The 26,493-nt window shown below is 46.3% G+C and overlaps 1 protein-coding gene across 4 annotated transcripts in view; it reads left to right on the plus strand.

Moving 5' to 3' along the window:
• The window catches only part of GRK3 (G protein-coupled receptor kinase 3), a 121,052-nt gene that overhangs the window by 81,239 nt on the left and 13,320 nt on the right, over positions 1-26,493 (plus strand). For all 4 annotated transcript variants that reach the window (XM_024977016.2, NM_174500.2, XM_059875883.1 and 1 more), the window contains 8 exon segments: positions 3,409-3,487; positions 6,880-7,010; positions 9,202-9,296; positions 14,675-14,782; positions 21,082-21,148; positions 21,581-21,681; positions 22,362-22,428; positions 23,168-23,263. In XM_024977016.2, the coding sequence (XP_024832784.1) occupies positions 3,409-3,487; positions 6,880-7,010; positions 9,202-9,296; positions 14,675-14,782; positions 21,082-21,148; positions 21,581-21,681; positions 22,362-22,428; positions 23,168-23,263 (744 nt within the window).

Here is a 26,493-nt window from a genome sequence, read left to right on the forward strand (position 1 = left end):
ACAGCCATTTAATAAGCCTTGCAATTCTGAAAGGGTTCCTCTGACTGCAGGGTGGAGAACTTTTCTGGAGGACTACTTTGTGGTCTGTTTTAATACAGTTTAAGTTCCTGCAAAATGCGAACTGTTTCGCTTACTAGGAAATCAAAGAAGACAGTTCCTGGGACTTCCCCGGCAGTCCAGTGGTCAAGACTCCATGCTTCCAGTGCAGGCGACACAGATTCAATCCCTGGTTGGGGAACTAAGATCCTGCATGCCCCCCGCCCCCCAAAAAAAACCTTAAAAAAAAGGAGATAATTCCTTGCTTAAGAGCTTTTATTTAAGGATCCACCTATGAGAACCTCCTAGTTCTTATTCACCTTGAATTTGTAATCAAGACAGAACATCTTACCATAATTATCTTAGAAACTGTGCTAACATCATTATTAAACTGCTGCCTGTTTGTCTATGTGGGTCAGCATTCAGTTCTTTGTGTCTCAGACCCCGCCTGAGACTCAAGATGCCATCTGCTCAGGGCCTAAGAGATGAGGGATCCTGGTCAGTGAACTCCTTAGAGATAACCAAATCACATCCCTTTAACCGAGCTTTGATTTTACGTTGCTATGGAAACGTTACCTTTGTAGGTGGAGTGACAGGACAGGGTCTGGCGAGGGTCCAGCATGGGAGACTTGGGGTTTGAATCTTGGCTGGCTATCAGATTTCTTTGTGGCCTCAGGCAAGTCATTTCCCTTTTAGGAGGTGGGGGGAGGGGGCAGTGTTTAGTTTCCTCATCTTTAAAATAAAGAATTTGGACCAGGTGATTTTTTTTTTTTTTTAGAAGAGCACTTCCTATTGGAGTAGCCTATGACTCTAAATCTCCAATTCGTGTCCCATCTTAATAACATAGTATCTTAACTCCACTTTGACCTTTTGCTGTTTTCTCAGGGCTGTCCTTAGAAGGACTGAACACCGTCTGTTCAGAAATACCCCTTTCCAGGCTCTGCTGGTCCCCTGGGTGAAGTGAGTGGAGTTGCTGTCTCAAGCGGGAAAAGACCCAGGCTTCACCAAGTTCCTGGTCCACCCACTTGTCTGCTCTAGGGATGAATTGCTCATTAGATCAGGAACCAGAGTCCGTGGGGAACCCCATTAAGGAAGGAGCATGATATTTAGAGCAGAATGAGTCGTCACCAGCAGACTATGAAAAGGTCTGGTGAAATACTGGTGGGGCTCCAATTAGGATGGTGCCTCCCGGCCCCCAAGAACCAGATAGCTTTTAACAGATAAAGGACAGCAGCTTTATTTTACGACTATATAAAACAAAATAAATCTCAGCTGAACTCTTAAGGAAAACAAGGTAACCACAAAATGAATTTCCTCCAGAAGACTTGTGGAAACTGAGTTCAAGTTCTTGAATCCTGAGCACACAGGCATGTGTCCACACAAATTCATCTGTATGCCCTTCATCTATAGGTGTGAGCAAAGTGAATTCTGTTCACAGAGTACTCTGTTGAGTGTGTTCTGTAGAATGTAATAATTCTCGGCTTCTGTTTGTCATTTGACTCAGTTGAGTGGCAGGTGTTCACTGAGCATGCATCTCAGTGGGACCTCGTGCTACATCTAGGGGGTTTTCACCAGGGAGCACACGCGTGTGTCTAGAACCTAGGTCAAGAGACAGAAAGTCACCCACGTCCCGGAAGTCTCCCTTTACCCTTTTCAGCTGCTTACCCCATGCCCAAGCTAACTACTACCCAGATGTCTGACACTGGAATTTAGCTCCGCCCCTGTTGGAACTTTATATAAATGTATTCTTTTTGTGTCTGGCTTCTCTCAGTATTGCTTGCGAGATGCAGCTGAGTCGTTGCTCATAGCAACAGCATCTTCTGTAGCTAAATAGCAGGGGTCACCAGGCTATGTGTGTGGCCTGGGGACCAAATCTGGCTTGTGTTCGCAGTCTATGAACTGAGAATTTTTTTTTTTTTAAAGCAAAAGAAGAGAAGAAATTGTCAAGAGAAAAGAAGCAGAGAAACCTATGTGACAGGGACTGGATGGGGCCTGAAAAGCTTAAACTGTTTCCTGTCTAGCCCATTTGCAGAAGGAGTCTGGCAGCCCCTGCTCTGTAGTATTCCATCATGCCACAGTTTGTGTGTCCATCCTCCTGTCGGTAGACAGTGGGATTATTCCCCGTTGGGGCTGTTTTGAATACTGCTGTGAGGACCATGCTCATGCAGGTCCCTTGGGGCACATGAGTACAGACTACTGTTAGGTAAATACCCCGGGCTGGAATTTCCGGCTCATAGGCTTTGCAGGTAGTGATCAGCGTCGGCAGATGCCGTCAAACGCCTGGTGAGAGTGGTTGTACAATTGTGCCTCCCAGCTACCACATTGGAAGTCCCGTTAACTCCGTGTCTTTGCAACACTTGGTACCATCAGTCTTTGTGAGTTTAGTCATTCTCCTTTGTTTTCGTGATGAAACGTTGTGGTTTGCAGTTTGCATTCCCTTGGCGGACAGCTGAGGTCTAGCGTCTGTTTAAAGACTTACAGACTATTTGATACTCAGTAACATATATCCAGTATTGTTGTTGTTATTGTCATGCCATTTTCCTGTTGGGTTGTTTGCTTTTTTCTTTATTGATTGATGAAGGTTCTTTATATATTCAAGATACATGTGGATTTCAAATACCTCCTCCCATTCTGTTATTTGCCTTTCTTACTCTCTTAATGGTGTCTTCTGAAGAACAGAAGTTTCAGCTTTAGTTTTCTTTAAGAGTTATCTGAACTTTTCTTGGTTGTTTACATTTCCATATAAATATGGGAATGAGTTTGTCAGTTTCCATTTTGTTTACATGGAATGTATAGATTAATTTGGGAGAAAATTAACATCTTTACCTCATCTTTAATTGAGTTATTCTATCCTCCACCCTGGTATATTTTCTACTTTCAAAGCTGAGTTAATTCCATTTTTATTGTTAGTGTTTCAAGACAGTAATATCAGTAACATTTCTCCCCACGATAAAGGTTCTTCCAGTTCAGAATCAGACATTGAAATGGATATGTGACTATAACCAGAACCAAAGTGTAGACCAACAGGAGGACTAGCAAGGCAGTAATATTCTTCCGTAGAATCTGAGTCTTTTGAAGATATAGATAGGGGAGTCATGATTTAATCAGAGCCACAGAGCATCTCTGAGTTCATCTCCAATTAGCAGTGTTTGTATCTCTGTGCATTTTTTTTCCCCATGGAATCAGGCTCCCTTTCCTGGGTCTGTTTAAGTTACCACATAGGTGTCTGTGTTTCTTATACAGGGCAGTGTCATGGCTTTAAAAAGAAATGTATAGGTGGCACTTGGTAGTAGATATACTTTCCAGGACAGATTTTGCTTTTCTTATACATGTGTGTATACATATATATATATTTTTTTTTTTTCACTCTAGGATTGCCCTTTCATCGTCTGTATGACCTATGCCTTCCACACTCCAGATAAACTGTGCTTCATCTTGGATCTGATGAACGGTAAGCTAGACGTGGGGAGTCTGAATACACTGAGTGACTCTGCCGTGCTGGTTTTGTTTGTTTCAGGATGTTTGATCTTAGCTTGCATTGCTCCAGACAGACTGGCCATTTGGGTCTTTCAGATAATTAGATTCCCCCTCAAGTTTAAGGAAACCTTTCACTCTTTGAATTTCCAGTTCAACTTCATTTTAAAAAGTTGACTGCAGTCAACTGGCCCTCAACTTTAGGAATGAAATGTCTCCTAAAGATTCATAGGCCAAAGACAGGAGTGTATTTAAAAGCCAACTGTGAAGGCAAGAATACACAGAAGAACTGTACAAAAAAGATCTTCATGACCCAGATAATTATGATGGTATGATCACTCATCTAGAGCCAGACATCTTGGATTGTGAAGTCAAGTGGGCCTTAGAAAGCATCACTACGAACAAAGCTAGTGGAGGTGATGGAATTCCAGGTGAGCTGTTTCAAATCCTGAAAGATGATGCTGTGAAAGTGCTGCACTCAGTATGCCAGCAAATTTGGAAAACTCAGAAGTGGCCACAGAACTAGAAAAGGTCAGTTTTCATTCCAATCCCAAAGAAAGGCAATGCCAAAGAATGCTCAAACTACCGCACAATTGCACTCATCTCACACGCTAGTAAAGTAATGCTCAAAATTCTCCAAGCCAGGCTTTAGCAAGCAATACGTGAACCGTGAACTTCCAGATGTTCAAGCTGGTTTTAGAAAAGGCAGAGGAACCAGAGATCAAACTGCCAACATCCACTGGATCATGGAAAAAGCAAGAGAGTTCCAGAAAAACATCTATTTCTGCTTTTTTGACTATGTCAAAGCCTTTGACTGTGTGGATCACAATAAACTGTGGAAAATTCTGAAAGAGATGGGAATACCAGACCACCTGATCTGCCTCTTGAGAAATCTGTATGCAGGTCAGGAAGCAACAGTTAGAACTGGACATGGAACAACAGACTGGTTCCAAATAGGAAAAGGAGTATGTCAAGGCTGTATATTGTCACCCTGTTTATTTAACTTATATGCAGAGTACATCATGAGAAACGCTGGACTGGAAGAAACACAAGCTGGAATCAAGATTGCCGGGAGAAATCTCAATAACCTCAGATATGCAGATGACACCACCCTTATGGCAGAAAGTGAAGAGGAACTCAAAAGCCTCTTGATGAAGGTGAAAGTGGAGAGTGAAAAAGTTGGCTTAAAGCTCAACATTCAGAAAACAAAGATCATGGCATCTGGTCCCATCACTTCATGGGAAATACATGGGGAAACAGTGTCAGACTTTATTTTTTGGGGCTCCAAAATCACTGCAGATGTTGACTGCAGCCATGAAATTAAAAGATGCTTACTCCTTGGAAGGAAAGTTATGACCAACCTAGATTAGTCATAACTTTGCCAACAAAGGTTCGTCTAGTCAAGGCTATGGTTTTTCCTGTGGTCATGTATGGATGTGAGAGTTGGACTGTGAAGAAGGCTGAGTGCCAAAGAATTGATGCTTTTGAACTGTGGTGCTGGAGAAGACTCTTGAGAGTCCCTTGGACTGCAAGGAGATCCAACCAGTCCATTCTGAAGGAGATCAGCCCTGGGATTTCTTTGGAAGGAATGATGCTAAAGCTGAAACTCCAGTACTTTGGCCACCTCATGCGAAGAGTTGACTCAATGGAAAAGACTCTGATTCTGGGAGGGATTGGGGGTAAGAGGAGAAGGGGACGACAGAGGATGAGATGGCTGGATGGCATCACTGACTTGATGGACGTGAGTCTGAGTAAACTCCAGGAGTTGGTGATGGACAGGGAGGCCTGGCGTGCTGCGATTCATGGGGTTGCAAAGAGTCAGACACGACTGAGCGACTGAACTGAACTGAACTGAACTGAAGGACTGACTCTGGGCCAGCTCAGATTTTAGACCAGTAGTCTGTACCTTTAGTCCAGAGCCACCATATATCAGTCTTTAAACTGTCAGTGATGAACTGGAGAATACAGGAAGAACTTTGGCCAGAAAGTACTTTTCTAACTGTCTTCCCTGGTTCAGATGGTAAAGCATCCACCTGCAGTGCAGGAGACCTGGGTTCAATCCCTGGGTCAGGAAGATCCCCTGGAGGAAGGCATGGCAACCCACTCCTGTATTTTGCCTGGAGAATCCCCATGGACATAGGAGGTTGGCAGGCTGCAGTCCATGGGTTCTCAAAGAGTCAGACACAGCTGAGCAGCTTTGACTCACTCACTCACTCAGTTTTCTAATACTAGAAAGTGACATGATGTAATTAATTCAAAGCATTTTTAGTAACGGGCTGAAATGGAAAAGCATATATTTCCATAAATGAATACCTGTTTTGAAGTTCAGTTGAAGTTTTAGTTATGTTTTGAGTTTTTGATTTAGAACCAGACCCATCCAACAGCATGAAGGAATTTCACAGATGTAATAATGAGCAAACCAGCCAGACACAGCCGCGTATTTCCTGCGTGACTCGATTTGTGTCACTGTCAGAACTGGCAAAGCTAATTGATGTGAGGGGAGAGGTCAGAGTAGAGTCCAGTTGGCTGCAATGAGGGGCTGTGAGCTGATCATGCTGCCTGGGGTGGGCGCAGGGAGCCTTCAGCGATGCTGGAAATCTTTTACATGCTGATCGAAAATAGTTACACAAGAATATGTGTGTGTGAACAGGAAGATACTTCGGGAAGCAAAGGTAATGGAAGTGGACACTCGTGAACCTGTGTGAATCGGCTGTGGCCCCGCCTTTATCGTTTATGAGAACGTTCCCTTACCCTGTTGGTGGCATTCTCTGTCTCTCTAACTGGAGGCCATATGGTCATTGACCTTTTTTAACCCTTTATTGTGAAAAATTCTAACATACCGCAACATTGAAAGGATTTTACTGGGGACACCCAAACACCCAACCACCTGGGTTTTTTACCAGTTAAAATTTTACTGTATTTGCTTTCTCAAATATCTATCAATATGAGCAGTGTATTTATTTTGTCTCCATATTTACTATCCACAGAGCCAGTTGCCAAGCCACCTACTGCCTCACTACATGGGTTGAGTCAGTTAGGAGACAGGACTGTAGTAATCAGAGGATCAGCTCGCCGCCCCGTCCCACCTCCCCCACAGTGGTACACATGGGAGCTGTGATGTCCATCCGAGAGCGGAGGCTTGGGTTCATATTGTCCCGGCCACTGTCGCATCTAGGTCTTCTCAATGGTTTAGTTTTCTCTGGGATTTTTTAAAGTGTTTCATCAGATTACAGAAGTCATGATACATCTATATCATACATGTAGAAAAGCATAAAATGAGCTAACCGCGCCATGACTCTGCACAATGGCCGTGACTCTTGTCTCCCTGGAGTTCACGCGCCGAGTTACACTCTGCGTCTCTGATTCCAGGGGGTGACCTGCACTATCACCTTTCGCAGCACGGGGTGTTTTCTGAGAAGGAGATGCGGTTTTACGCCACAGAAATCATCCTGGGGCTGGAACACATGCACAATCGGTTTGTCGTTTACAGAGACTTGAAGGTAAGGAGGTCTGCCGGATTCCCCGCCATCTGTCCGACGTGCAGTCGTGTGGTAGTCGTCGTCCCCCACGCATCTCCCCCTCTTTCATGGCATCCCATCATTTTCCTCCTCTCAGCCCTGAGCAGAGTATCACCTTCATGATTTCAGTCTCCTCCAGACACTGAACTCTTTTCTGAGGACTCCAGTCTTTCCCGGTTGTCCCTGTCTCCTCCGTGCCTGGTGCAGCACATACGCCAGCTCAGATATTTTAATTAGTTAATTATGAAAAGCAGGGTGGGTTTTTTTGTTGTTGTCACCCATTTTACAATTGATCATAATTCTGTTAATGTTCACCAAGCAACTGATTTGGCCCTGGCTTGGTGTGAGGGCAGAAGGTGTACAGAGATAAAGAAGCAGAGAACCACTGTCGTACGGGACATATCTACTGGTGAACTCGCACATGGAAAGACCGAGGCAGGGCTGATCAGGTGGGGATGGGGTGCCTGAAAGCCGGCGGAATTTCCCCCACCCTCTGAACCTCAGGCGATTTCAAGATTGCCTTAAAAAAGTCACTAGCACATTTCCAGGTTCCAGAACTCCATAGCCCCAGTCTGCCACACTGAGGCTTCTTTACCGTGCTTCCCTTTAAAAAGTCTTACTGGACTTGAACAGAATGAAGCAGGTGCTTTCTCAGTTTTTCCATTCCAGAGCACGATGCTTGCTTGGTCGAGGATCCTTCATGAGAGAGGGAGTTGGTGGTTTGCTTGGTACTTCCGAGGTGATATTCATGTAGCCAGCAGAATGAAGGTGGGGGAGCAGATGAAAGGGACCGTGACAAATTATAGAGATGATCATGCAGGCACATAAAGGTATAAATAACGGTGAGAAGAAATGTGATAGGCGTGGCAGCTTCCGGAGGATGCGAAACCTGCGGAGAAGCCTGTTTGCCTCCTCTCTCCAATTCCTTCTCAAACTGAAAGCGAGTTAACCACATCAAGTGTACCGATAATGCCCCCTTCTCTAAGGAGCTCATGTGTTTTGATTGGCTTCTAAAAGAGGTTACCTCCTAAGAATCCGAAATGGTGTATTTCACAGTTGAGCATATTATTTTTTTTCCACGAAGTACTTTGTAACTTTCAAAGCCTCCTGCAAAGCTAAAGAATTACTCCCATAGCCTTCATAGGAGCATAAAGAAGACAAAAAAAAAATGTATTTTCATCAAATTAGAAATAATTAGACCCTGGTTGGCACATGACATTTTATTTCCTCATGGTGAGTTTTGCAGAAGAATAAAATGCATGCCGAAAGCCCATGAAGCGCCATTGTAATACATTTTAATTTAAATCTGTAACCGGTCTCGAATCATCTTGATGTGGTATTTCTGTTTTCTAAACTATTTAGTAGGCAGTGGTATTATCTAATTTCTATTCAAACTTAATTCTAGTTACTCATGATTATTCATGCTTCAGTTTTATAATGGCATGCCATTGTTTTTATTTCGAGCAAAACAATAGTTGATCTCCAGCAGAAAAATACCAAGATGACTGTAATTCAGTGTATATTAGGGAGGGGAGTTTCATTTTCCATGATCATGCAGACTAAATCTAATCTTAATGGATACATTTCAGCAGAGTTGTGGTCAAAATCATATCTGGTCATTTGGTAAGGCCCTCCATAGATTCTCTCCTAATAAAGCGAAATGACGTTTATCAGGATTAGTGTGGCACCGTGGAATGTTTTGATTTCCTAGGTCATCACTTTGTACATTGTTACAAGATTGCTTTCTGTGCTGTGTTCCACGGTTCAAAGCCTAGTGGTTCACAGAGGCTGAGGAGCCAGTGGACTCACTCCCTTTGTGGGGAGACACCCCATTCCGGATGGACTGCGGTTCTTGCGTGAAAGGGAAGTACTGTAACAGCGATGAACTGTGGTGGTGACCCTCCTGTGTTACCTGCCCTGTGTTCCGTTGCCAAATGAGTAGACTCTTCTCCATCCCTCCTTGCCACTCTCCTGCTGAAGTTATCGATAACATGAAAGGTGTCATTGTCAGTCTCATGCCGCACTTGCAGGTGATGATGTAATTAATACTAGAATTCATGTGTAGGAATGAACTGTGATAAAATAATGATAGCAAGTGCCTGTGACTGTGGAAGTTCTCCAAGCCTCGGGACGCCTTGGGGACTCACAGAAATCACCTTCTCTTTCATTTTAGCCCGCCAATATCCTCCTGGATGAGCACGGACATGTGAGGATATCAGACCTTGGTCTTGCCTGCGATTTTTCCAAAAAGAAGCCGCACGCGAGCGTGTGAGTAGTCACATTGACTGTTCACTGTCGTTTCCTAGTTCGACTCACTTTCTCACTCAGACCCCAACATGGTCGTTTGTTCTCCCAGTTTTCTCTTGTCTGCAGTAGTTTCCAACATGTGATGATGCTGGGTCAGAGGGAGAGGAGAGCAGTGGGGTGGGGTGCTTGCTTTCACCATTCTGAGGGCTCGCAGGGGATCACAGTGTTAGCTGCCTGGGACAGGGAGGCTGAGGGCGGGATGGGGGCCTTCACAACAGAGCCGAGTCCACGATGGCTCTGTGACCCTCATGCTCTTCATCTTCCGGGCAGCGGTCATAGTAGACCGTGACAGCTTATGTGCCAAAGAAGGGGCACAGGCAACTGCATAGAACTTTCCAGGGAAGGCCCAGAAGTCAAGCTTCTCTCTCCATCCTCTCTCTCCTTCTTTTTCAAAACATTTCCTTTTTTTTTCTTTAAAAAAAAAAAAAAATTAGGATTACTTTTTTAATTAAAAGAATCCTCTACTTGCAGTTCTAACTTTTCACGCAGATTCTGTTGTTAGATTTCAATATTACATCCGTCCTCCATGCAGAGGAAGCTGCCGGAAGCCCCTGCCCTTGGCCATCCCTGCCCCCGCCTCGGTGGACCCTGAACGGCTTCTAGTGGCGGCTGCGCTTTCTCCACACATGCTGACAGCGTCCTGAGCACTTGCCTGAACCTGAGGCCGTTGCAGTGTCAGCAGGCGTGTAGTGGCTGCCTGGGGCTCAACAGAGGCAGAACAGAATATGTACTGGTTTTCATTCTTGTTTATTTGGTGTCAGTTTATCTGTGTAGAAGGTATGGACAGGTGTGCAGTTTGTGGAAAAAATTCCCTCAATTATTTTCTTCTTCAGTATGTCAGTCTCAGCAGTGAGTCTCTTAACATTCTATCTTATTGTGCATCATCGCTGTGTTGAATGGTCTTGAAGTAACTCCCAGGGGTCTTGTTTCATGCATCCATGCAGAAAATAAACTATAAATCCTTTGTTGTGTGTGTGAGACTAGAAGTAAAATGGTTCTAAAACTGCATTACTTTACGAGGGGCTGCATTAAATCAGAATTGCCATTTAAAGCTCTGATCAGATATTAATGGCAATTAGTGCCGTTTCTGTAAAGATGTCTCTCCCTTCCTGCAGAATGTGGGACAGGGTGATAAAAGCCTTAGCATTTTGCCAGCACTTGACAATTATGAGGCCAGAACCTGGGGTTGGATATATCAGCCTCTCCCAGGGAGTTCATCACACATTTTTAAGAGAGTCATTTGAATTTTTAATGCCACAGCTATTTGATATGCTAATTTCTTCAATTTAGGGTAGTCACAACTGAATATGAACCCAAGAGCTCATAAGAGTTAATCTCCCAAAGGAATTAACTTTCAGAAGCAGGGTTACTCATTCCCTTATAGGGCCTCTCTCACGTCTTACTGTAATTCACATGCCAGGCCTGAAAGGTGGTCTGTTGTGTTATCTGAACCGCATCCATTAAGGGTTCAACCTACCGACTCTGTCGGGAAGCTTGGCTTCCATGTTTAAATGACGATACTGAGGTCGCTACTTAAAAAAGAGAAACGCTCAATGAAGAAGTATGTTTTTAGGTGGAGGAGGCGGAGAACCGAGGCTTTGGAGACAGGTGTGGGTTTGAATCCTTCCACGTGGCACCAGCCTCGTTTTTCTCCTCTGCAAAGAGCCTGTCACAGTGCTGCTCGCTGCATGTGACGGTTGTGAGCGTGCGGTCACCTCCTGCACATAGTAAGGGTCTAGTTGACGCTGGCTGTGTGCCCGGTGCTGGCGGTGCTGCGAGGCTGAGGCAGACGGGCTCCCTGACCTCCCAGAACAGCCGCCCAGGGGACTGTCCAGGAAGTGACTGGTGTGGGGACAGCATTCATGCTGTGAGTGGAGCATTGGCTGTCCCAGGAACACGTGGCTGGCGGCCTGAATATGTTGTTATTAGTGTCTTCATTCGGTTTTGTTCAGTTCAGTTGCTCAGTCGTGTCCAACTCTTTGCAACCCCATGGACTGTAGCACACCAGGCTTCCCTGTCGATCGCCAACTTCCAGAGCTTGCTCAAACTCATGTCAGTCAAGTCAGTGATGTCATCCAACCATCTCATCCTCTGCCACCCTCTTCTCCTCCTGCCTTCAATCTTTCCTAGCATCATGGTCTTTTCCAATGAGTAAGTTCTTCACATCAGGTGGCCAAAGTATTGGAGCCTCAGCTTCAGCATCAGTCCTTCCAATGAATATTCAGGATTTCCTTTAGGATGAACTGGTTGGATCTCCTTGCAGTCCAAGAGACTCTCAAGAGTCTTTTCCAACACCACAGTTCAAAAGCATCGATTCTTTGGTGCTCAGCTTTCTTTGTGGTCCGGCTCTCACATACATACATGACTATTAAAAAAAACCATAGCTTTAACTATACAGATCTTTGTCGGCAAAGTCATGTCTCTGCTTTTTATATGCTGTCTAGGTTTGTCATAGCTTTTCTTCCAAGGAGCAAGCGTCTTTTAATTTTGTGGCTGCAGTCACCATCTGCAGTGATTTTGGAGCCCAAGAAAATAAAGTCTGTCACTGTTTCCATTGTTTCCCCATCTATTTGCCATAAAGTGATGGGACCGGATGCTATGATCTTTGTTTTTGGAGTGTTGAGTTTTAAACCAACTTTTTCACTCTCCTCTTTCAAGACTTCCATCAAGAGGCTCTTTAGAAGCCCACATAGGGCATGGATGTAATCATCGACTTTTTATGGGGTGGAATCTGAGGTTCCAAGAAACTAAGGAACTTGAGCAAAGTCACAGGCCTGGCAGATCGTGGGGCTTGAATTAAAATCCAGTTCTGTCCGGCTCTAAGGCTCGAGCTCTCTACACTTGTTTGAACTCCCCGAGGCTTTGAGAGGATGGACCTGGTACTAGATTAAAGGGTTGTGGCCAGACTCTCACCCTCAACTGGGCTTCTCGGGTCTTTTCAAAGCGGTAGGTGTGATCCCAGGACTCCATCTGATGCTGGCAGAGCAGCATTGTGGTTGGTTCCCCATCTTGACCCCGACTCCATCCTTTTAATGATGGAATTGGATTCTCAGAAACTAAAAGTGAACCATGGAGCAGCCACCAGACGACACAGGAAAACTCTGATTGTGGAATCGAGCAGATCGTCAGCGACTCACTGAGTCCCAGCTGATTTTCTTCAAGAATGCAACTCTCGCTCAGGTGTTCTTTCAGTGTGGACAGCACAGACCGGCAGTGGGAAGCGCAGGCAGCCTCGGGTGCTGCCGAGTGGCAGGGAGCTGGAAACCACATGGCAGGCGGCCCAGTGCTTTGCTTTGTGTGCAGTGTCCACCCGGAGGCGTGATGTGCACTAACCCCATGTAGGTCTCCTTGTCGAGGTCTTCCCATCCCAGGACTGGGTTTTGATCCCGAGAACTACAGGTTATAAAGCCACCAAGGTTTTCCTGGCCACACTGAAATTAAGCCTTCCCAGAAAATGGCTTGGATGCCCCTTACGGAAATCTCTGATGTCCTCATAGCGTGGCTTGCTGACCTCCCGCTGGCAGACTTTGGATTGCAGGGGGCGGAGCTTTTCTGGTGGATGGACCGGTGCCCATTTCCACTGTTCGGAAAAGTCTTTCAAGGTGGAACTATGAGGCTGAGAAGACACCAGTCCTAGTGTTGAGCCAGAGTCATCAACAATCCAGGGTCACTTGTCTGAGCAGATTCTCAAGGAAACTGAGCATAAGCAAGTTAGAAATGCTTATAAGAACGCAAGGGGTTCTTTTCAAGTGCCTGCGCTGCCCTGAGCCCATCCCACGCGTGTTCTGCGGCGTGAAGGTGTCACGTCATCACCCATTCTATCAGTGAAGGAAATTGATGACGGATGGGAATGCAGCTGCAGATAATAGCTTTTGGGGAGCCCTTTGGAGCCCACACCTCTGAGAGTCTCCCACGTGCCCCCCCTCTCGCTCTGGGAGTGGGGTGTGCTCACACTTCGGGGCAGCAGAGGACTTTGAGTTGCAGACGGAATGTGTTATGTGAAAGCGGCTGTGCTCCCAGGTGGCTTTCCTCAGCTTCCCGAAACCATCTGCACGTTTGCTGAGCTGGGTCCTTTGACCCGTCGGCAGCTCTTCAGACCTGGGATTTCTCTGTCTCCATACCTGTCAGCTTCCCTGCCACCACTTGGGGAGCACCGAGACTCTGGAGGGGTGGGGGCTGCCATGGACGCCTGTGCAAACCCCAGTCCTAAGCACAGGGGGTGGCGCCTCACAAGAGTGCCCAATCCCATCACTTCCAGGTCCAGAGTGCTGCGGTGCGGTCACCTGTCCTCACAGATGGGGACAGGCTAACCTGTCCTCATTGCTTCCAGATGCAGAGTGCTGCGGTGCGGTCACCTGTCCTCACAGGAGTGCCCGATCCCATCACTTCAGGTCCAGAGTGTTGCAGTGCGGTCACCTGTCCTCACAGATGGGGACAGGCTAACCTGTCCTCATTGCTTCCAGATGCAGAGTGCTGTGGTGCGGTCACCTGTCCTCACAGATGGGGATGGACTAACCTGTCCTCATTGCTTCCAGATCCAGAGTGCTGCGGTGCGGTCACCTGTCCTCACAGATGGGAACAGGCTAACCTGTCCTCATTGCTTCCAGATGCAGAGCACTGCGGTGTGGTCACCTGTCCTCACAGATCACCTGTCCTCACAGATGGGGACAGGCTAACCTGTCCTCATTGCTTCCAGATGCAGAGCGCTGCGGTGCGGTCACCTGTCCTCACAGATCACCTGTCCTCACAGATGGGGACAGGCTAACCTGTCCTCATTGCTTCCAGATGCAGAGTGCTGCAGTGCGGTCACCTGTCCTCACAGGAGTGCCCGATCCCATCACTTCACGTCCAGGGTGTTGCAGTTTGGTCACCTGTCCTCACAGATGGGGATGGGCACTAACCTGTCCCCATCGCTTCCAGGTCCGGAACACTGCGGTGTGGTCACCCGTTCATCACCACCTCCCCAGCCACACATGTCTCTACACAAAAGCTCTCCAGTAGGCAGGAGACCCTTGGCTCCCCCTTGCTGTAGTGGGGAAGGCTCACAAGATTCAGATCTCACCTCCCAGACCATGGAGCATGCCCAGAGCATGCACATGGCTCACGTTTATCTCATATGGTAATTTATTAATATTCATTCCTATTTTAATGAAGGAAAGATCGTCTTCCTATTGGGTGTTCGCCAAGCACCCGATGGAAGCGTGATGGAAGCGCCGGTGTCCCCTCCCCCTTGTTGGCCTCGCTGCTGTTTGATGAATGGCGCCCTGGCCTCTGGGCGAGCTGGAATAGTCTGTGAGCGGGAACACGCTGCTGACTGCATGCGCCCTTCTTCTCCCCAGGGGCACCCACGGGTACATGGCGCCCGAAGTTCTGCAGAAGGGGACCGCCTACGACAGCAGTGCCGACTGGTTCTCCCTGGGCTGTATGCTTTTCAAACTTCTGAGAGGGTGAGTGGCATGTGTCCCTTGAGTCCCTCACCGCGGCGTGCCCTTGGGTCAGGATAAGAAATGTTTATGTGTTATTAGGTGCTAGTATCTGTATAGACCACATAGCGATCTTCAAGCCACACAGTGATCCAGGCAATGCTCACAGCTCTTTCTGCCCGTAAAAATGAGTTTCCTTCCCGTAAGCTTTGGGTATTTTTGTCCCACTCCAGGAAGAAATTCCAGCACGTTTAGACGTAAAATAAGACTGTGTTGGACTGTTTCCATTGTTACGCCTTATTTGGGGAATGAATGCTATTTTTAAATATAGATAATTGAAGAGGGTAGGAGAATTTCTTTTCCCTAGAAATGAATTACTCATGATTGTCTTGTGAGCTTAAAGCATTTCTTACACAAGAGGGTGAAGACCCAAAGTGAACCTGTGTTAAAAGTGCGCATTTGTTTGTGAACATGCTGAAATTTGCAGTTTTTAAAAACATAAAGATAAAATTGTGCAATTCTGTGCTTTTCACTTGTGCTATACTTGTCCCTTCGGTGTAAACTGCCAGAGATGATGAAATACAGTGGAAAGAGGATGGAGTGAAAGTGCTCTCGAGATATGTTCTCACATTGAACATTTACAAATTATGTTAACATTCCATTAGTTTTAAGAGTCTTGAGTCAATTTTAATAGAGTGTAAGTGTTTACGATGTGTTTTTGATTATTCTCCATTCATAGAGGTACCACAAAAAAGCAGTTTATATTAAAATTTCCTGGTCAGGATTCTCCCTGTTACATTTCCCCTGTGAACACACAGGCCTGGTAGTTTACTCAACTGGCCACATTTTTCCCGGAAAGCCTTACTGAGCATCACAGCATGTTCTTCTTATATTGGGTTGGCCAAAAAGTTTGTTCATGTTTTTCCATAAGTTGTTATTTAACACAATCTGGAAAGAAGCTGGATTCCCTGTCTTCCCCCCAGACCAGGTTCCAGGCACCGTGGCTGCTTCCCCAGGACTCGGGTAATCTAGTTGTTCTCTGCTCACTGCCTCACTTGGGAACTGAAATTATATTACTGCTCAGAGATTCAGGTCCTGTTGGTTCTTAATTGAATTATTGTGTTTGTGGAGCCTGGAGGGCCTTAATTCATGTAATCAGACTAGCTGACCTAATTAGAGAGTTTCTGCAAAGCAGACCAGAGAAAACCGCTTTCCACCCGAGAAGTTTCCCCGGCCGGCGGGGTCCCTGCGTGCGCGGTGAGCGCATCCAAACACACTGTCTTCACTCAGGTCTCCTCTGGTTGTGGGGGGAGCAGTCAGAGGTCAGAAGCCACAGTTACAGAATCATGAGACAATTTAAAAAAACTGCACAACAGCAGAACTGTTGTGTGTGAACTCAGGATGTGAGAGTCGGTCGTGAAATATGGCAGAGCCTTGGTTTAGGGCTTTGTTTATTGATTTCTGTCTAATGTTGTTGTTTTGTCTATGATAATGTCCACACGTATAGACTAGGGACAGTCTGGCATATATTCCTGTTTTTATAAGATTTAAGGATAGATCTAGTCGTTAATTCTATGCCAACAATGTATTTGTGGCTGAAAAAGTGAATTCCGTCTTCCTTGGTCACGGTTCAGGTCTGTGGGACTGAGTTGGAAGGTGCTACTTCCTCTGTGACGTCCTTGATCAGGTTTGGTTAAAGCATCGCAGTTGATGTGACCCCTGTGGAGGGGAGTCTAGGCCGACAGGAAGACGTCCAGAGGATGGTAGTGGGGATGGGATGGATGGATGACAAGAGATGAGAATGGTGGCAGCTAGAAATGGCGTCTCACGTGGACAGCTTCAGAGAGCTGGGCGCAGTGCTTCTGGTAGTCACACTGAAGCTGCAGCAGGGGCAGTCCTCACGGAGCAAACCAGACGCCGTGCCGGGCCCTCCCCAGCTCTCGTCCTCAACCCCAGGAGCTCCTGGCAACGCTTGGGGACATTTTTGGTGGTGCCAACTAGGGGAGGGGCTCCTTCTGGTATCTGGCAGGTCGAGGCCAGGGGTGCTGCAGAGGACACCCCCACTGCCCCCACGAAGGGTCACGCAGCTGAGGAGGAGGAACTCCACAGCAGACCAGTCTCTTCCCATCCTTCCCGTGTCTGTGCAGTGATGGTGATCAGGGGTCACCAAGGGTCTTTTTGCTTCTGTTTTCTGTGATCAGATACTTCCCGCACTGACCAGTGTGCCCCATCACCTTGGCTGAAACATTTCTCTGCACCTCTCATTCTGTCGTGACGCCCTCGAAGGATTCCACAGGGTGCAAGTAGGAACCTGGATGTGAGGATGCTGTTGAAGCTGGAGAATGTGTTTGAGTCCCTGGACCATGTGTTGGGTGGGGTCACTGTTTCCACTTCAGCTGACTGTCAGATATGGGAGAGCATCCGTGTACAAAGATGTTGCAAATATGTAGAATTGTGGTCACGATCCTCGAGCTAGAGTTTAGTTTAGATATCTGTTAAGAGAAAGAATTGGTGTGACCACAGCCTTGATCTTAAACTTGTCTCCACTGATTGTCAGACACGAGGAGAGAGCCCCGGGGGTGGTCTGGGGAGAGCAGAGCTTTGTGTGAGGTTACTGAGTTTGTTCCTCTCGGGAAAAAAGGAATGTTTATAAATATTTTGGCAGCTGTTGGCTTAGGTTCAAAACTCACATTTGATGTTGCATGCCGTCTTTTCGGTATTCTAAAATTAATTTTTGATGTAAGACTTTTTAATCACTTGTGTTTATAAATGGATTGTTTCTGAGCTCCGGTTTCACTGTGAATATGATGTGTCGTGTGTGTGTCTCTGTATGTTTCCCCATCGTTTGTCATGTCTTGAACGATTTCCCAACTCATCTGGGGGAAATTCGCAGCTCTCACACTCTCTCTTGTAATTCCAAAGCCACATCTGACCACTGCACATGCGAATCCTGTTTCCACAACGTCCTTCGATGCAGCCCGAATGTTGCATGAGGGCTTGGCTGGTGTCGCAAGCTGTTGACAGACCCGTTACCATCTCCTATTTAAAGCGGCTGCGTCTGGGAGCAGCTGTGATCACACAGGATCTGTGGGCCCCACGTGCCTCCCTCAGAATGGAGATCATTACTATCGGAGGTTTTCTTTAACATTTTCCAAAACAGAAATGGAATCTTGGGTTTTGTTCACAAAGAATAATCAAGAAGCCATTGGAAACAGATGCGCATCAGGCCTTGAAAGACCAAACCCTCTCCACACGACACCCCAGAGCCTGAGAGCCGACAAGCATTTCCGATCGTCTCTTATTGAGTCAGACACAGAGAGCTATATTTATCAAACAGGGTTTGTAGCGACCGTGCGCATGTGCTGGGAATGTTTTTGGCACCACTAACTTTAACTCCAGTCCCCTCGCAAAGCCCTCCCTTGGGTCTCATGAAAGAGTTTTTAAATTTAGCACAGAGCATCCCTGTCAGAACATAGCCGTCCTTCTCTGCAAGTGTGGGGCACAGCCCTCTGCTTCCGGCATCGCACAAGGGTCAAGAGCAGCTTTTCACGCAGGAGCCAGAGCAGGAGGATTTGCCAAACAGGGGAGACCTTCCCACATCCTCTTTTACATGTGAAGGCACTCCCCTGGGGAGTGGCAACGGTCGTGTCATGCAGACGGACTGAGGGCTTAGTAAGCACTGCTGTCTGTATTCCTTTTCTCTTGAACCATGAACATGTTCACATCTCTGTGTGTTTTGCATACAAGAGTGATACAAGCCAGAGCTTACCTGATGGTCCAGGGGTTAAGAATTTGGCTGCAGGGGACACACGTTCAATCCCTGGTCAAGGAACTAAGATCCACATGCACCGCGGCAACTAAGCCCACGCATTTAGAGCCCGTGCTCCACAGCAAGAGAAGCCGCTGCGGAGAGAAGCCCGCGCACCGCGATGAAGACAGTGGCCCCGCCCGTCACAAGTGGAGAGTGGCCCCGCCCATCACAAGTGGAGAGCGGGCCCCCGCTCACCGCAACTGGAGAAAGCCGCTCAGTGAGAAGCCCACGCACTGCAATGAAGAGAGTGGCCCCCGCTCGTCGAGACTAGAGTGGCCCCGGCTCACCGCAACTGGAGAAAGTCCACCCAGCAGCAAAGGCCCAGCACTGCCAAAAATAAATCTGAAAAAGAAAGTGATACAAGTCAAGTTTTCAGAAATTATAATGTCTCATAAATAACATTATTTGTTATTCTATCCCGTTTGCTTTTTAATTGCAGTAATTTTACATTTTTTTTCTCCTTGGAAACATTTAGGGTGCAAAGAATATTTCCAACCAAAATCTGTTTGAAAAATTAACGCATGTTTACTGATTCACCTTATTTAGATTCCCCCCCCAAATGAAAGCTTTCAAGAGATGGAAATTAATGTGTTTTTCATCGCATAAGAAAGAAAATAAGCGTTACAGTGCCCCCTCTCGTGCAAAATGAAAACTGAAATATTTAAATAATAAATACTCTAAAGTGGAATCATCTCTTCAAGAGATGGTGCGGTGCGTAGTTCACCTAATTCAGAGCAGTAAGTGGATTGCAAGGGTGGGTGCAGTTTTAATTAGTTTTTTTTTCTAAATCACACTGAGTTATGTATTCAACATCCTATTCTGTTTTATAGAACTCTTTTGTAATATCTTGCCTCAGCTTATGGTTTATATGCCTTATAAATAAACCTATGAAAGTGAAAAGTCAAAGTGTTAGTTGCCCAGGCGTATCTGATTCTTCACAACCCTGTGGACTGTAGCCCAGCAGACTCCTCTGTCCATGGAATTCTCCAGGCAAGAATGCTGCCATTCTCTTCCTCAGGAGATCTTCCCAACCCAGGGTTAGAACCAGGGTCTCCTGCACTGCAGGCAGATTCTTTACTGTCTGAGCCTCCAGGGAAGGCCCAAATAAATCCGTAGGACTGGTCGTTTAACAGGCATGTCTTTACCACCAGGAAACCCTATCGCGTATGTCCCTTCTTTAATTTTCAAGTAAGTGAATAAGGCCACGGTTTCCTAGTTTGTACGTTTACTGGTCTCTTTTAATGCTCGGAGCATCTTTGTTTTAAAAAATATTTTATTGAAGCATCGTTGATTTATAGTGTTGTGCTAATTTCTACTGTACAGCAAAGTGATTCAGTTTTACGTGTGTTTTTCCTGCTCTTTTCCATTATGGTTTGTCGTGGGATATTGGTTGTTCCTGTGCTGTGCAGCGGGACCTTGTTCACCCATTCTGTACACAGGAGTTTGCAGCTGTTAATGCCAGGCTCCCAGTCCTCCCCTCTCCCCAGCCCCTCCGCCTTGGCAACGGCCGGTCTGTTCTCTAGGTCTGTGAGCTGGTGTCTGTGTCGTAGATAAGTTCATTTGTGCGTATTTCAGAGTCCGTGTATAAGCAATATCTAAGATTAACTTTAGCTTCAGCACTTTAAAAACACAATCAAGAGTGAGAATAGTGTCTTTACAAGGAGACGTTTATTTTGTAAAGTTAGATTCATTGGTCACATATGCCTATCGGTTGCCCGCCGTGTCCTCCGTTGTCTCAGCCGCTGGTGTACGCATTATTTTAGTCGTTCCTTTCACCGTTCTGGTGATGCTTGTGGCGTTATGCCACGCACAGATGAAGAGACTGAGACGAGGTTTCCATGAATGACTTGCAGCCAATAGCCAAGTCACAGCGTGAGCCCGGGGTTTCTGACTCTTAGATCTGGAGCCGTTTGTAAGTTAGAACATGAGTGAGCAGTTCTCAGAACCCTGGAGGGTCTGGGAGCACAGGGTTGGTTTGTATCTCTTATCACCAAAGGAATGAATTTCTTAAAATTACTGGGTTCTGGGGCAGGAAAGTGTCTTCATTTTGTATTTTGGTTCAATGGCAGCTCTTTCCATTGTTTGAGGGACTCATCCATTTTTTCTAAAAAAAACTGTATGAACGTTACTATTATCTCAAACACTGATGTGACAGATGTCATGTGTATGACTTTCATTTTCATAAAAACCTGTTGGCTGATTTTTTTTCCAAGTGATATTTTAAATTGTCATTTGGAATGTATTTGCTAAAGTTTATTCTGGTAGCATGACTTCATTGACGTGAGTATCAAGAGTTCAAGTAAACATCAGCCTTGCTCATTCAGGACCTAATACGTCTGACTGTCAACCTGATCATCAGGTTTCCTCTGGAAATGGTCTTTGTTTATGGCTTTTGTGTTCCTGCAGTTTTGAATGAGCAGTGGCAGAACATAATAGTTTGTTCAAATATTAGTCAGCAGTATTTGCTGTTACCCAAAACCATCTAGTAATATAATTTTCTTTGTTTCTACAGTCACAGCCCTTTCAGACAACATAAAACCAAAGATAAGCATGAGATAGACCGAATGACTCTCACCATGGTAAGAAAGTCAAAAACCGTTTTTATTCTCATTATAATTTTCCTATCTCATTCTATTACAACTAGTATAAGAAAATGCTTTCTTAAAATAATGGAAATAGATGCCAAGGCAGATAACAAGATTTGCTAACAGACAATAAGAGAAAGATACGGAAAAATCAAGACCAAAACTAAAGAAAAAAAAGTCAAAATGACTGGGATGCAGAAGAGCGAGGAGACCCAATTCTTCTGGCTCCAGCCTGCCGATGGACCCTGGAAGTGATGAGCGGCCACCCTGGGTTTCTTTATAGAGTCAGTGTTAGCTTGTGAGGTATCTGTAGTTTTCTTTAACACTATCCTTATGGAAGAAATGGCCTTCAAATCTGGTCGAGGGTGACGGCACTGTTGCCACAGATGCGTTTTTGAAGGCGTGTCCCCCTTCTTCCACCCCAAGAACGTGGAACTTCCAGACGTCTTCTCCCCTGAGCTCAAGTCCCTTCTGGAAGGCCTGCTTCAGCGAGATGTCAGTAAGCGCCTCGGCTGCCATGGAGGCAGGTAGGCCGACACTTCTGCGTTTCAGCATCTCCCCCCAGAAAGCAGTACGGTTCCTTTCAGTGTATCCAGAATCTGCCATTCCAGTTTGGGGTGGGTGGGGGAGCATCAGTAGGAGCCGTGTGTCTTCACGGGTCTGTGTTCCTCAGAGTCTGCAGCTCCTTCTGTTCTGTGTGAACTGAGCTTCAGCAGCAGTGCTCTTTGGAAAAAATGTTTTCTTCAGTTTATGAAGGGGTTTAGCATGGACCATTCTATTAGATGTTTAGTTTGCTTTGAAATTAGTACTTGTTGCTTTGATCTCTGTTATCTATCTATCAGGACTTGTAGACCTTTGCTGTAAACCTCTTCAACGCGTAGATCGCTCTAACTCAATTCTTAGTTAAATTTGTTCTCACGATTACAGGTACACAGAGATAGTCTGCAAAAACCGTAGGTTATCTTAGGCTGGGGTGAGCAGCCCCTGTAAATGATCATATGGGATCATCTTCCTAGGCTCAGCGTGCAGTGTTTCTAAGCATCGCAGTGTTTCCTGGGTGCTTGGAAAGAAGCATATTTTACCTGCTGTCTTAAAGAACTGGAAATAGTTGTTGCTGTGTGTCCTTAACAGGAGATGACATTTGCGAACCATTTCTTAGTTTTCCGAATGCAGACTTACTGCCTCTGTGATTCTGTCTCTCCTGCAGCGCACAGGAGCTAAAAACGCACGACTTCTTCAGAGGCATCGACTGGCAGCACGTCTACCTGCAGAAGGTACTCTCTGGGACCCCGCCCCGGTACCACCCCCGATGCTCCCTCCAGCTGCATCGTTGTCTGCAGCTCTGCATTCCGGCTCTGTCCCCAGAGTTCCCCAGTTCTTCATCTGCAGCCCAGCTTCTTGCTCCTCTATCCAAGCACTGCCTCCTAGCTCATTCCCTTTGGGACCACTTCTTCCTCTTTGTTTATATGTAAAAAATATGCAGGAAACGTCATATACTTACAGACACTTTCAAGCCCAGCCCCACATAATTTAAGAATTACCATGACTGGGTAGCAGCATGAGCCCCTTGGCTTATTGTAAGATATTTTTTAATGTTCTCTCTGATACAGGAAAACACCCCAAATTAAAGTTGTTTTTCTTTTTCTCAATGTTGATGATCAGCTTTGGGCTCATCTGTGTACAGACTCACTTGAGGACTGATGCTCTGTTAGTCCCGCCTGTTTAGACGTAGAGTCCGGGCTCTGGTTTGGTCAGCATCAGCCTCGGGGCATTTGTGGGTGTGGGATACCCTCTCTTGCCCTGTTGCAGGCGTTCAGCCTCTAGCAACTGGATTGTGGAGGGTGCATCTCCTTTGGGGGCCATTGTGGACCATGTACTGATTGTGTGAGCTTGAATGAGTGCTACCCAGACTGGCACCTTGACGCCTTTCACGGCGAACTCTTTATAGGATAGCAGGCTGGGCCCAGGGCCCGGTCGCCTGGTAACCGAACCCTTCTTCTCTGGCTCTTCCAGTACCCTCCACCCTTGATCCCTCCCCGAGGGGAAGTCAATGCAGCCGACGCCTTTGACATCGGCTCATTTGATGAAGAGGATACCAAAGGCATCAAGGTACACTTGTGAGCCTTGCTTTGGGGAGGGGGATTTTCTTTTCCTTTCTTTGGAAATCAGACTTCATAACTGTCTTAGTACTGCCATGTTTGTGTTGGACTATAACTTACAAATGAATATCCACATGTTTGATGAATGTAGAAGAGATCAAGACCTGAATTAGAGACTACAAAAGCTTTTTTTAAAAATTAGTTTATTTAGTCAGATCTTAGTTGCAGCATACAGGCTTCTCTCTAGTTAGCAGTGTGCGGGCTCAGTAGCACCATGGCGTGTGGGATTTCAGTTCCCAGACCAGGGATGGAACCTGCATCCTCTGCATTGGAAGGTGAATTTTTAACCACTGGACCATCATGGACGTCCTGTAGGAGAGCTTTGTTTGACCACCCATTTCATGTTTGATAAACTGAAAAATAGTCACATTGTTATTGATTTGGATAGATTGGTGGTTGATAGAAAACTCAGATATATTATGAAGCGGGAAAAACAACCATGTGATGGCAAACATTACCTGGCCTCAGGCCAGAGAGCCAGCCGTCTTAATTCTCCCAAATTTCCCAGTCTCTCTGTGTTAGGATGAAAAGGGCAAACAGCATGATTCATTTCACACTTGTCAGTCCAAAGTGAAATAATCAGTGTTTTTTGTACATATAGCATCCTCTGCATTTTTCAAACTCTGGTTCCTATCATTGTTTTCCAAGTAGACAAGGGCATATTTAGAGATGGTGAGTCACGAGACACAGTCGCCCTCTTTCGGCTGCTGAGTCAAAGCGTGCCACTGCGTGTCAAGTTCTCACTGCTCCCACTTTCTCAGCTTCCCCCAGAGCCTCCCCCCGCCACCACCCCAACCCTCTGAGAGCCGCCCCCCGCCCCACCACCATGTCCTTAGCGGCCTGTGTTCCTGGCCTTGTGTCAGCTCCCTGGTCTTTCCGACCAGGCAGCCAGCTGTAAATGTGATTGGTGTGCTCGCGGGATCAGTTTCTCAGGATGGAGGGTGGCGGAGGAGCTCAGGAGCAGCACAGCGGAGAGGGCCACGGCCGCTTCCCTGGTTGGAGCCTTGGCTCCCCTGGGGATGACAGCTGACCACTGCCCAGAGGCTCAGCATCTCCTGTGGCCTGTACGACAGGACTTGTCGGGGTTTAACTAGCACCCTGCAGTTTTGGAAGCAGCCCCTTTACAGAGTTATCTCAAAGGATCACTGCTGTCACAGAAGAGTTTTGTCATCAGACATGCTTCTCTCCAGCAAAGGACACTAAAAAGAAAGTGAATATCCCATGGGAGCCCATGAAATTTTTAATATTCAGAGGGGATTTTCATGCTTTTGGTTTTCTCAGCTGTAGTCTGGCCTTTAGAGTCAGACACCCTGGGCTCAGATCCACACTTATTAGTAGAGTGAGCCGGGGCTGTTGCGGGAACCTCGGGAGTGCTGGTTTTCTCCCCCATGAAGCGAGCGGTTTCATTGCCAGGCCTCCTCTGGAGTTGGTCACCTGTGTCCGCCTCCCGGCAGGTGCGCTAACACCTCCTGTTGTGCTGGTTTCGCTTCTTCCTGAGCCAGAGCTGAGAAGGCTGTGTCTCTTAAAAAGCAGCCAAAATAGCGCATCGTCTTTAAGGAAAAACAGCTCACTTTTGGGCTTTGTTTGGTGCGTTTTTCACATAGGCTGAGTCATAAAGACCAAGGCTCTCTGGCCTTACAGGAGCTGGAACCCTTTATACATAAAGCAGAGGCATCCATTTCGGAGCAGCTGCTTGGGAAAGGAGGGTATTTTCACTTTTGCCAGACTCCAGAATCTGTCCCAGTGTTATCACGGGGTGCTTGCCTAGCCTTGGTGCTCTGACACTCCCCTACACACACACACACACACACATGTGTTCACACTCAGGACACCCAAAAGGTCAGCACCCGGCTTGGTTTGGGCATCTGAAGAAAGCAGAAAGGGAAACGGGTACACATTTTGCCCTCAGAATCTTCACTTTGGGGTAACAGGTCAATAAGGGCAGGTGGGGAGCATCCCCGTTGGGACCTGGATGCAGGTTCTCCCAGCGGTTCAGGGATACGCCAAAGGCCTGTGGGCCAGAGCCTCACCCTCAGTCTTTTTCCATTTTCCTTCTAAGTGACTTGCCTATAGTAATCTCTCTCCTGTACTCACCTCTCAAGCAAGGGAATGAGCGAGTCAAGCTTCTAGAAAGAGCTGTGCTTTTGAGAGACAGGCCTATTATTTTCTATCAATAGGGTTGCTTGTCTTTCTGCCACAAAACTGTAACTCAGATCTGAAGAAGTATTTTCTCAGCTTGCTTTCAGAGCACAGCCTCATTTAGGAGGTAGAATGAAGAATTCTGATTAATAGTTTGGCAGAGAGATGCTGTCATTAAGTGTAATTTTTATTGTAGTGCCTCTAAAAGGCCAAGTTGCCTAAACTCTCCACGTGTCTTGAGATTAATCCTGCTGTTCAACGTGGATTCGTTGGAAGGTTCGTGGGCTGAACAGTAAATTCAGCCTGGTTGACCTTTTTGTATTTCTCACTTTCCAGATTAATGGAGGGTGGGTACAGAGCAGAGAGCCCTCCTGGGTTCTCCCTTGTTGATGTCTCTAAAACCATACAGTTCTGTTTTCCTGTCTTTACAAATAAAAAGTGTGTGCGTGCTCAGTCCCTTAGTCATGTCCAACTCCTTGTGACCCCATGGACTGTAGCCCACCAGGCTCCTCTGTCCTTGGGATTTCCCAGGCAAGAATACTAGAGTGGTTGCCATTTCCTTCTCCAAGGGATCTTCCCGACCCGGGGATCAGACTCGCATCTCTTGCATCTCCTGCATTGGCTGATGGATTCTTTAGCTTTATCGCCACCTGGGAAATCCCACGAATAGAATAGCCTCACTATAATTGAAATTTTCTTTTATTGCCAGATTCTTGTAGTACTTTATAGAAAACCCTGTACATGTTAATTTTTCATTGGCAAAAACGAAGTAAGGATGCTGCAGAAGACTGGCCTGAACCTGACTGACACGGGGCTGGGAGTGGAGTGTCCGTATCACGTATCGCTGTGGTGGGCCCCAGTGGTTGGATTGTCCTTGTTTTATTTTCCTTTTTTTTAGAAAAACTTTATTGAAGTATAGTTGATGTACAATATTGTATAGCTTAGAGTTGTACACGGTAGTGATTCGCAGTTTTGAAAGGTTCTACTCCATTTGCGGTCCTTATGAAACACTGGCTGTGTTTTCCGTGTTGTATAGTATAT

Source organism: Bos taurus, chromosome 17 (genome assembly GCF_002263795.3).
Source record: "Bos taurus isolate L1 Dominette 01449 registration number 42190680 breed Hereford chromosome 17, ARS-UCD2.0, whole genome shotgun sequence".
Classification (NCBI taxonomy): Eukaryota; Metazoa; Chordata; class Mammalia; order Artiodactyla; family Bovidae; genus Bos; species Bos taurus.